At 40.8% G+C, this 11935-nt stretch overlaps 1 protein-coding gene across 1 annotated transcript; it reads left to right on the forward strand.

Moving 5' to 3' along the window:
• Positions 1-208: 208 nt before the first annotated feature.
• Positions 209-3381, forward strand: LOC106605225 (cytochrome c oxidase subunit 7A2-like, mitochondrial). The gene is made up of 3 exons (XM_014200640.3): positions 209-790; positions 1946-2080; positions 2469-3381. The coding sequence occupies exons 1-3, from the start codon at positions 722-724 to the stop codon at positions 2604-2606; spliced, it is 342 nt and encodes a 113-aa protein (XP_014056115.1). The 5' UTR covers positions 209-721; the 3' UTR covers positions 2607-3381.
• Positions 3382-11935: the final 8554 nt, after the last annotated feature.

Below are 11935 nucleotides of genomic sequence, written 5' to 3' on the forward strand. Positions count from 1 at the left end.
AAAGATGGATTGTCTCATCATGATAGAGGGAAAGTTTGAAGAGGTTGGATGGAGTTGGGGGGGGGGGGTTGTTAGAAGTTAGTAGGGATGTACTTGTTTATTAATCTTAGTACAGAATTAGGCAAACCATGATCGATTGCACACTCCAGCACAATAGGTGGCGGAATGCACATTAAACGTTTGTTTATGCACTGCCATTATACCACAGAAGAAGAAGAAGAAGAAGAAGAAGAAGAAGAAGAAGAAGAAAAAAGAACCTCCATATGAAATTTGTTATGGGTGCGTTCGTAAATTGCCTCCAGTGTGTCAGAGTGGGCTGTGGGTCTTTTGTAAATTCAGAACGTTTTGCTCTCGGAGCGTTCAGCTCTGGCTGAAGAGTAGGCTTGATCCGAGCGTCTGATCTCACAAAAGCAGTCAAGCTAGCTAACTGGCTAGACACAAATGAGAGAACCTCACTCTGGCCATTGTACTTGTTATCTACAGAGTTAGTGACTGTAACTGTGCTGCTGGCAACAACTGAATTACTTGTTTTGCCTACGTTTACTGACACCCGTCAGATTCAGCATAGTGAATTTTCGAACGCACCCTCTAATCAGGCATAATTGAGCCAGCCAACCTGTATGGTCATTTCGTGGTCCTTCTTCCCGAGTGACCAACGACGAGAAATCCGTGATCCGACCTTTTTCCGTGTATGTTATTTTTGTTTAGTTAGCCAAGTAAAATGTACTACAAGTTAAATGCAGTTACACAAAGACTTGTCCAATCGTCACCGAGTGCTTACAACCCTCAGGTGAGAACAGAAAGCATGTCTAGCAGGCAGCCAAAGACGTAAAAGTGCAGCAGTGACCGTCACGTTGTTGACCACCTGACGTTAGCTAATTTACACCGTTTCAATTTGGCTAAGCAAACACATGTAGCTATGTATGGATTTACACAACAATATATATTGTTTTATAACAATTAACTGGCTAGCTTGTTGTGGTTGGCTAAGGCGACTCGACTGATAAAGATAACTAACTAGGCTCTTTGCTAACAGCGTTAGCTAGTAAGCTGCTGCGGTTAACGCTGTAAACGTTAGTTAACTAGCAGCGTTTTGTTGCAGAGACATTCTAGATTATCAGCGGTAGATGAACTACTAAACATAACTATAATCTATAAAGTTAGTTAACGTTAGCCCCCACCCACACGTCCTGATAGATACATGTTGACCTTTATCAGTCAATGGGTTACGTTCACTTATTAACGTTATACACAAGCTTGGCAGTATAGTAAAGTACTTAAGTAAAAATACTTTAAAGTACTAAAGTCGTTTACTTTTTCTTCACTACGTTGCTAACGAAAATGATGTATTTTTTACTATACATTTTCCCAGACACCTAAAGTACTAGTTACATTTTGAATGCTTAGCAGGAACATGGTCCAATTCACACACTTATCAAGAGAACATCCCTGGTCATCCCTACTGCCTCTGATCTGACGGACTCACTAAACTCATGTTTAGTTTAGAAATTATGTCTGAGTTGTAGCTTGCCCCTGGCTATCGTAAATAAAAAATGAGAAAATGTGGCCATCTGCTTTACTTTAATGAATTTAATTATTTATACTTGTACTTTTACTTTTGATACTTAAGTACATTGTAGCAATTACATTTGTTTTATACTTAAGTATATTTAAAACCAAATACTTGTAGACTTTTACTCAAGTAGTATTTTACTGGGTGACTTTCATTTTACTGGGGTCATTTTCTATTAAGGTATTTTACTTTTACTCAAGTATGACAATTGTGTACTTTTTCCCACCACTGCAACTTGGGTTTGTGGACTATGTCTAGTGAGTAACTATTGTTTGAATGCATAGTACATGGTGTGATAGTAACTACATTAGCTATATTGTCTACGTGTTTGGGTCATGTGGTATTCAGTCTAAAGTTCTGTTGCCTCTCAAGGGATTGCGGATAACAGTGCCCACTCAGCCTCCCCCAATGATCTTTGCCACACCCACCAAATATGTGTCAGAGGCAGGGAACATGGTGGAGTACCTGGGACACAACAAAGTCCCTGACCTACAGAAACTCTTCCAGGTACAGACACATTTCTCTAACCTTTGTTTGACCTAGACCCTGTTTTATATATTATCGGCTTCCTAGGGTCATTGGGGTTTTAATGAAAAATTGTTAAGCTTGTGTGGCAGTTTTCCCTACTTGACCTTGGTGTGTTTGGTTCGAAGATACAACGATAATATACTCCTGTGGTAATTTACTTTGATAACCATGAACTTTCACTGCCAAAATGTACTTGCACTGATAAAGTTAAAATCCTACTGCTAGAAAGTTACTCCTTATCTGTCCCTGCAGAGAAGTTGTGAGCAGAGATAAAGTTTGGACTTAAATAAACAATGACATGTCTCAGGATTTCGAGTTGGGAATTGCTATCAAATATCTCATTCTCTTTGTACTGTCTACATTGCAGAAGTCTGATGGTGTCCCTGTGCACCTGAAGGGAGGCCTGATGGACAAGATGCTGTACAGGACTACCATGGCCCTGACCATCGGTGGGACCCTCTACTGCCTGATGGCTCTCTACATCGCTGCCCAGCCTCGGAAGTGATCAGCTTCCTCCTCTTCAAGGGTCCAGCAGGATTCTATATTATTCAGATTAGGAGCAATAATGTGGATAATGATTATGCTCACTGTCGGTCAAGGAAAAGGATTGCTTTACCCCTCAAAAGTATATATTACCCCTCCATGTCTTAGTATTGCCTAGTTTCATGTTAGGGTTCCCTTCTGCAAGATTTCATCAGACTCAAATAATCTCTTGTTTGTAAAATGGAGGAGAAATCTAGTTTATCACTACTGCTGGCCCATCTTACTGGCTCTGTTTATGTGTGCTTGTGCAAGTTGTACATGTGTATCTCTACTGACGTTTCAGTAAGTTTCCTATACAACCAGTACCATTTCAGTGGTTCAATAACTACAACTGCTGATCAACAATCTAAAAATAACATCAGTCTGACCATGTTTTCTGTCAGCGCCACGTATGTGTTTGGAAAGGATTTGGGGTCTCATGTATGAAGTTAGGTTCTCTTTTGTTTGGACGAGTGAGTGGACAGGGCTAGCACCTTTCAAAGCTAACAATGAGGTGGTACTTCAAGTTGTGTGATCATTAGTGAGTGTCTGTAATAATACTCTGAACGTCCCTATGTTATGGTGCAGAGGTTCTGAGTTGTCATTTAGGCTGTGTCTTAACTGACAATGTCCTGTAAAAAGAGTGCACGCATAGTGGATTGCAAGGAGTATCCGACAAGTCATAATTTTGTCTTGGGGATAATAAAGTACATTCTGTTTGTAAATCATAACAAAATTAAAGAAATCATTTTTTTTTTCATCTGGTAACTCAATGAAGGGCTATCTAACTATTGTAGGAATAGCTGACCTAGAAATGGGATATTCCTCATAGCAGGATCTATGACTTTGCATGCTACTTGGACATCCTAGTTCAACTGGTAATTTATTTACCGTGTCATAGATTTTTATTCTCCAAGTCACTTCAGCCCAATTAGAAATGTATATGTGAGTCTTTTTATACTGAAAATGTAATATTTTACAAGACCTTGACTAATGGGCGGTATCAAGGTGAAGCAGAGATCTTGTTGATCGATCTTTGCTTTATTCTTGATTTTTACAATCGGTACAATAGCCTGCTAGACCTTTCTGTCGTACTCATATCTATATCGAAGACATTCAGTCATTAGGTGGGAATTGCCACGTGTATGCATATGAGGTTTTATGTAATGTCAATTGTTGATTGACATATCCAGCTATCTGGCTCACAAAATGATGGCAAAAGTTTATCTAGCCACTTAATTCAACTAGGCTATTTTAGTTTGTGTTCATTGAAAAGTAGGCTTTGGGTGGAAAATCTATTAGAATTATGTCTCTGTAGGTAATAAAGGACAAGAACTGACATGAGCAGTCAAAACTGACGTCTGAAATAGCTACTCCTAAAATGGTAACAGCCTATGTGCCTCATTAAAAACTGAGTGTTTCGAGCCCTGAATGCTGATTGGTGATGACATACCATGGGTATGACAAAACATTTATTTTTAATGCTCTAATTATGTTGGTAACCAGTTTATAATAGCAATAAGGCACTTTGGGATTTGTGCTATATGTCCAATATACCACGGCTAAGGACTGTGTCCAGTCACCCCCCGATGCGTCGTGCATAAGAACAGCCCTCAGCCCGTGTTATATTGGCAAGTTACCACACCCCTTTCTGCGTTATTGCTTAATTATACAACCAATCATAATCAATCTGATCACTTCAGTCACTGAAAGCATCAACACACACAGAAAGCATCAACACACACAGACAAGCTTTCTCTATACTGTGTCATCCAGCACATTGGAGTTTGACAATTAAAATCAGAACTACCATTTTGACGTGCATAAAAAGCCATAGCTACATGTGCTTACACTGTAAACACTAGAACAGTTAAGTGTGTGAAATACTGTTTTGCTCTGTCTCTCCGAAACAGCCATTTCTCACCCCAACTCTCAGTAACCCACCAGTGACAGAGTGAACACAGACATTTTTAAGTGTGTTGGTGGGGGAAATGGATGCTATGAATCTCTGTGGATTGGGGTGGATGGGGAATGAAAAGGTACCCCTTATCAGAGGGACTGATAGAAGCCTGTTGGGTAATCTAACAACAATCCGTTCTGATTGTCCAATCTGTCTGGCTGTTTATCTCAGCAATAGAGAGGTAAGATGGAGAGAGAACAGCAGAAGGAAGGCCCCTGTGGAAGACAAAGCGCTAGGCTACATGCTTTGTAGGCTTCATCCACAGCAAACAACAGCCTTATTCCTATTATTTATGCCTGAGCATAATTTATCAGTGTGCACATCTTATCGACCCATAAATTACATGTAATTACATATTGATAAATGCTTATTAGCGGTAATCATTTATACGCAGACGTACAACAGATGCTATATGTACACACGCACACACACCATTATGTTTGTGGTTCACATGGCAACAGTTGGCCAGCAGCATTCCACCCTGCATCCCACTGCTAGCTTGCTTCTGAGGCTAAGCAGGGTTGGTCCTGGTAAGTCCCTGGATGGGCGATCAGATGCTGCTGTAAGTGATGTTGGAGGGCCTGTAGGAGGCATCCTTTGGTCTAAAAAGATATCCCAGGACAGTGATTGGGGACATTGCCCTGTGTAGGATGCTGTCTTTTGGATGGGATGTTAAACGGGTGGTCACTAAAGATCCCACGGTACTTATTGTAAGAGTAGGGGTGTTAACCCTGATGTCCTGGCTAAATTCCCAATCTGGCCTTCATATCATCATTGTCACCGTATCATCCCCAGTTTAAAATTGGCTCATTCCTCTCCCATGTAACTATTCCCCAGGTTGTTGTTGTAAATGAAAATGAGTTCTCAGTCAATTTACCTGGCAAAATAAGGGTAAAAAATACAACCCTAGAAGTGTTCATTCACACCTTGAGATAGAAAAATGTATTTTCTCTTTCCTTGTCATTGGAAAATAATTTCACTGCTCTGATAAACACAATGTAGGAGAGAATGAAAGGCCTAGCTATCTGTTTCCTTATCTCTTCTTTCTGTGAAATATATTTTTTTGTGTGCCTGTAACCACTTGCGACTGGTGACTACAAACTTACTGGGGAAACACTGGTTTAATCAATGTTCTTTCCTCTTAATTTCAATAAAACTATGTTGAACCAAAGTGGGAATATACATTGAATTGACGTCTGTGCCCTGTGGGAAGTATACAATTGGTTATTTCATAAGAATGGTGTTTTGCTAGTTTATTCATCAGGGAGCGAACAAAGCATAAGAGTGTCTTCAGGACTGACCAAATTTGTAGGGCTGGATGCCAATCTAAAAATAGGGGTGATAAGTTATCAACTGAACTTTATTACAGACAAATGGCCCCTCAAACGAAAAATGGCTTGTCTGAGTTTGTGTTATATCCTTCTACAGTACCAACTACTGTCTGAAGCTATCAAGTGGTCAAAATGATCCATGGGCAGATGAGAGGCACTTCACACTCCCACTCCTAAGAGGTGTGGGGAGAGGACTTAACAGTTACAGTGTACTTAACAGTAACTGTTACAGTGAGTTACCATGGTTGACCAGGAGAGCACACAACAAAGACCCAACAGGCTTCTATAACACCTGTTTGAATACTACACTGCGCTTAATTTCAATCAACAAAGGACAATAAGTCAGAACGACCATCCTGTAGCAGCAACTGGAACGTCAACTGTGTGAACCTCCCAGAGTACAGGTTTATCGATGCAAATTGCGAAATTATTCTGGCTCTTCACCAAGCCTAATCACTCTACACACAGCTGCTGAGTGTGAGTTGATGATGTAGATAAGAGAGGAGAAGAAGGGGTAGTTATATCGCAGAGACATGATAGATCAGTGATCGACTATATACAGGTCAATACAGCTGGAGGAGGAGAGAGCAGAGGTGGCACATCTTTTGATACTTTTGTCCTTTTCGCTGTCAGGAAGTCATATAAGAGAATCAGCAGAGTCTAAAGACTTTTTTCTAAAGGCTGTGTGTGTCTTTATCTTTTGTTTTGGTGGGAGTACAAGGAGTCTGTGTGGTGGAATCAGGAGGTGATAATGTGTGGAAGACCTAATGAGCAGCATTGACATTTCCTGACCTCATTAATTCTGCATTTTAGTTGATTTAGAAACAGACAGTGGATGCGGCAGAGAAGAGGAGGGAGTAGCAAGTCACATCAGGGGTTGGTTGATGAATAGAAAAGACCAACCAATCCTGAGGGATAGACTGGGAAGGTCGTAAGAGCGGTTAAGAACAGTAAGTAGGCAGATTTAGCATGCTTGTGTGTTATGTAAAATCTGAAAGTGTTATTCATTTTTTTATTAACCCATCCACCACCACCCCTCTTCAGAGGACAAATGTATTTGTTTTTTTACAGCTTTTCTGGTGGATGAACATTTTACTTTCATTTAACTAGGCAAGTCAGTTAAGAACAAATTCTTATTTAGAATGACGGCCTACCCCAGCGACGCTGGGCCAATTGTGCACCGCCCTATGGGACTCCCAATCACAGCCAAATGTTACACAACCTGGATTTGAACCAGGGCACACTCTTGCACTGAGAATCAGTGCCTTAGACCATTGCGCCACTCGGGAGCCCAACAATATATGTAAAGCAGTCACATAACAATAATACATTACCAAACATAAGCTCTTTAATCCCACCCCTCCCAGCCCATCCCACCTATCACCATAGACCACCCTCGTTTGGTTTCCATGTGCCATATATTTTTCAATTGTGCTGTGATGTTTTACATACATTTTGAACCTTTGTAATCATATAGTATCCACAGATTGTGAGCTAAAGATGAAAAACGTTCCTCTGAGTATTATTCTATTATTTATTGACTGACTATGGCTTTCCAAATCGCCCAACACTGCTATTTGTAAAGTTAATTTTAAGTGAATGTTGTGATTTTTTAACCATTCCTGAATCTGTGACCAGAAACAAGCTACATAGGGGCAATGCCAGAATAAATGATCTAGTGATTCTGCCTCTTCGCAGCAACATCTGCAGAGCTGAGATTGTTGTATGCCCCATTTCAATAGCATTCTGTTGGTGGCAAGAATTGTATATAATCATTTAAATTGAAAAACTCTAAGTGTTGAATCAAGTGTTGATTTTTGTATCAGTTCATATACCATGTGCCATGGAATCGGTATATCGAAAATCTCTTCCCATTTATTTTGCAACCTGCATGGAGCAGCTGTCAACATTTTTTAAACTCAAATTAACTGGTATATATTTCTATTTATGAGAATTCCTTTCAGCCAATTTGTATCTTTAATATTTGACAGGCAAACAAATTCCCTTTTCCACTTGCCTCCTCCATTTTTGTGGTAATGCTGCAATCAGTTGATTTTAAGTTTGGATTGAGCAGACAATCCCATATATTTTCTGCATAGCTGCATATGTAACATAACTCCTCTGTTTCTATTCATAATATCATTAATAAATATACCATTTTTAAACATTTTTTTCCATAATGAATGCATTTTTATTCATCTGTATATTTCAGTTTAACCATAACATTTGTTGTAATATTTGTTCCATCTTTTCTGGAGGATAAAACTGAAATTGTAACCAGCTTTGTATGGCTTGTTTAAGAAAGGGTGATACTTTAAACAACATTTCATTTTCAATTAGTTGGAAATGAGAAGTTGTAATCTGTATAAAGGCAAAAAGGCCCATTTTTTAACCAAGGATGAGCCTTTCTTAATAATCTACTGGAGGAACATTTTGGGTTTAAGTATAATTTATGAGTGAAGCTTTTAGTGAGAGGTTTAGAACTTTAATATTTAATAATTTTAGCCCCAAAACTCATATTCACTATATAAATAGGCCTGTTTAAAAATGCAACTTTATTGACGTGCAAGGCAGTAGAAATGTTTTGACTTGTCTGGCAGGCAGGGAACGTTAACGTTTTACATGTATTTCTGTTGTTGGCCTATGTATACTGAACCAAAAATATAAATGCAACATGCAACAATTTCAACGATTTTGCTGAGTTGCAGTTCATATAATGAAATCAGTCAATTGAAATAAATGTATTAGGCTCTAATCTATGGATTTCACATGACTGGGCAGGAGTGCAGCCAAGGGTGGGCCTGGGAAGGCATACGCCCACCCACTGGGGAGCCAGGCCCAGACAGTTTCCCCACAAAAGGGCTTTATTACAGACCAAAATACTCTTCAGTTTCATCAGCTGTCCGTGTGGCTGGTCTCAGATGATCCCACAGGTGAAGAAACCGGATGTGGATGTCCTGGGTTGGCGTGGTTACACGTGGTCTGTGGTTATGAGGCCGGTTGGACGTACTGCCAAATTCTCTAATGCGATGTTAGAGGCAGCTTATGGTAGAGAAGTTAACATTAAATTCTCTGGGAACAGCTCTGGTGGACATTCCTGAGGTCAGCATGCCAAATGCGCGCTCCCTCAAAACTTGTGGCATTGTGTTGTGCACATTTTAAAGTGGCCTTTTATTGTCCCCAGCTCAAGGTGTTCCTGTGTACTGATCATGCTGTTTAATCAGCTTCTTGATATGCCACACCTGTCAGGTGGATGGATTATCTTGTCAAATGAGAAATGCTCACTACCAGGGACGTAAGGTAGCAGGTAGCCTAGTGGTTAGAGCATTTGGCCAGTAACCGAAAGGTTGCTGGATCAAATGTCTGAGCTGACAAGGTAAAAAATCTGTCTTTCTGCCCCAGAACAAGGCAGTTAACCCACTGTTCCCCGGTAGGCCCTTAATGTAAATAAGAATTGGTTTTTAACTGACTTGCCTAGGTAAATATAAAGAAACATTTGTGCGTATGGAAAATTTCAGTGATCTTCAATTTCAACTCATGAAACATGGGATCAACACCTAACATGTTGTGTTCATTATAAAATAACACTACAGCTTATTATTTTCATAAATGACATCCCTAATTTCAAATGTCAACACAAAAGAAGGAAGGACTGTTTGGCGACAAAGCGCTGTAGGCACTTCTCTCTCCAGAATGCACTCTTTGTCTCCCGCTAATTCGTGCGCTTTCATTGTTTCATTGTGTGAATGTTTGCCCTTTGTTTGTTAATGGGGTTTTTTGTACGTATATTTTGCTTGAGCACGCATAAAATTACCAGGACTGATGTGCACAAATGTAGGGTTATAAAAGTTCCCATTTGGGGATGTCTGGTAGTAGCCTAGCCAATTTCTGATTGTCCTTACAAAGTTTTTCTTTTGTCATCTCTTACAGAAACAGAGTGTTTTACATCCATTGCGAATGACAGTAGTTCCTCACTGTAGGCCTTTTTGAAAAATCTGTCCAACACTCCTTTTCAATAGGCCTCAGTAACTACGACGCCTCGGTGTGAAATAGCAACATTGCTGATCCCATATCACCAGTGAAAACATCATAAAATAGGCTACACTCTTAGAAGAAAAGGTTCCTTCTAGAATCAAAAAGGGTTCTATCGCTTGCTTCATATATGGAACCCCTAAAAGTTATATATAGAACCCTAGAGGTTCTTCTTCACTGAACCAAAATGGTTGCATATAGAACCCTGCACAATGCTATTTATGAATTATGGCTCTTATTAATTAAGTGTTCATATTTTGAGCTAAGAATATAATTGAATATATAATGAAATAATGGACAAAAAAATACCAGCATCGTTTTTAGAATTTATTATCATTATATGCAAACATACTGTAGTTTGAAAATATGCTCTTGTGGCCAGGGAGGCATCTCTGTTTGAAACCAACTGCCATGCGTAGCAAATGTGATTTATAGAGGATATATTTATATTTACTGCATCGCAGTGCTAGATGTGCCACTAGAGATCCTGGTTCGAGTCCAGGCTCTGTCGCAGCCGGCCACGACCGGGAGACCCATGGGTTGGCGCACAATGGCCCAGCGTCGTCCGGGTTAGGGGAAGGTTTGGCCGGCAGGAATGTTCCTGTCCCATCGGGCACTAGCTACTCCTGTGGCGGACCGGGCGCAATGCACGCTGAAACGGGTGCCAGGTGTGCGGTGTTTCCTCTGACACATTGGTGTGGCTGGCTTCTGGGTTAAGCGAACGTTGTGTCAAGAAGCAGTGCGGCTTGGCTGGGTTGTGTTTCGGAGGACATACGGCTCTCGACCTTCGCCTCTCCCGAGTCCGTACGGGAGTTGCAGCAATGGGACAAGACTGTAACTACCAATTGGATACCACAAAATTGGGGAGAAAAAGGGGTAAAAAAAGAATTAAAAAAAGGTGTGTACAGTGGTAGTTAAATAGGATGAGCCTTGACTAGAATACATCCGTGGATCTGTTGGGGTGGTATGCAAATTGTAATGGGTCTAGGTTGTCGGTTAAGGTGGAGCACATATAATCCTTAATTAACTAGGTCCTCAAAGCACTTCATAATGACATAAGTGAGTGCTACGGGGCGATAGTCATTTAGTTCAGTTACCTTCCCTTTCGTTTGTACAGGAACAATGCTGGACATCTTGAAGTAAGTGGGGACAACATACTGGGAAAGGTAGAGATTGAATATATCCGTAAACACTCCAGCCAGCTGGTCTGCCCATGGTCTGAGGACCTGGCTAGGGATGTTTTCTGGGCCTGCAGCCTTGTGAGGGTTAACACACTTAAATGTCTTACTCAAATCGGCCACGGAGAATGAGATCTCACAGTCCTCGTGAGCGGTGGTGGTCCGCATCGGTGGCACTGTGTTTTCCTCAAAGCTGGCGAGGAAGGTCTTTCACTTGTCCAGGAGCAAGGCATCGGTGTCTGCAACGTGGATAGTTTTCCCTTTATAATCCATGATTGTCTGTAGTCCCTGCCACATACGTCTCGGGATTGAGCCATTGAATTGCTACTCCACTTTGTCTCTGTACTGACGTTTTGCCTGTTTGATTGCCTTACGGAGGGCAACGCTGGACTGTTTGTACTGGTCCATGATCCCAGTCACCTTGCCATGGTTAAATGCAGTTGTTCGCGATTTCAGTTTTGCGCAAATGTTAACATATATCCACGTTTTTGGTTTGGATATGTTCTGATCCTCACAGTAGGAACAACATCCCCTATGCACTTCCTTATGAACTCAGTCATCGAGTCAAGTGTATACGTCAATGTTTTTCTCAGAGGCAACCCGGAACAGTCTGTGTGATCAAAACAATCTTGAAGTATAGATTCCGATTGGTCAGACCAATGTTGAACAGTCCTTACCACGGGTACTTCCTGTTTAAGTTTCTGCCTACAGGAAGGGAGGAGCATATGGAGGCTTGATTTCATTTGCCGGAGGGAGGGCGGGGGATGCCCTTGCAGCCAACCCGGAAAGGGGAGTAGCAATGGTCAAGAAT

This window comes from Salmo salar, chromosome 01 (assembly GCF_965601325.2).
Source record: "Salmo salar chromosome 01, fSalSal1, whole genome shotgun sequence".
Classification (NCBI taxonomy): domain Eukaryota; kingdom Metazoa; phylum Chordata; class Actinopteri; order Salmoniformes; family Salmonidae; genus Salmo; species Salmo salar.

What these genes read in the sequence shown, in the direction of transcription:
- LOC106605225 (XM_014200640.3), top strand. Translation starts at nt 722, where the DNA reads ATGTACTACAAGTTAAATGCAGTTACACAAAGACTTGTCCAATCGTCA. An exon ending in CGAGTGCTTACAACCCTCAG is followed by an intron (nt 791 to 1,945) that starts GTGAGAACAGAA and finishes TTGCCTCTCAAG; the next exon opens with GGATTGCGGATAACAGTGCC. An exon ending in ACCTACAGAAACTCTTCCAG is followed by an intron (nt 2,081 to 2,468) that starts GTACAGACACAT and finishes TCTACATTGCAG; the next exon opens with AAGTCTGATGGTGTCCCTGT.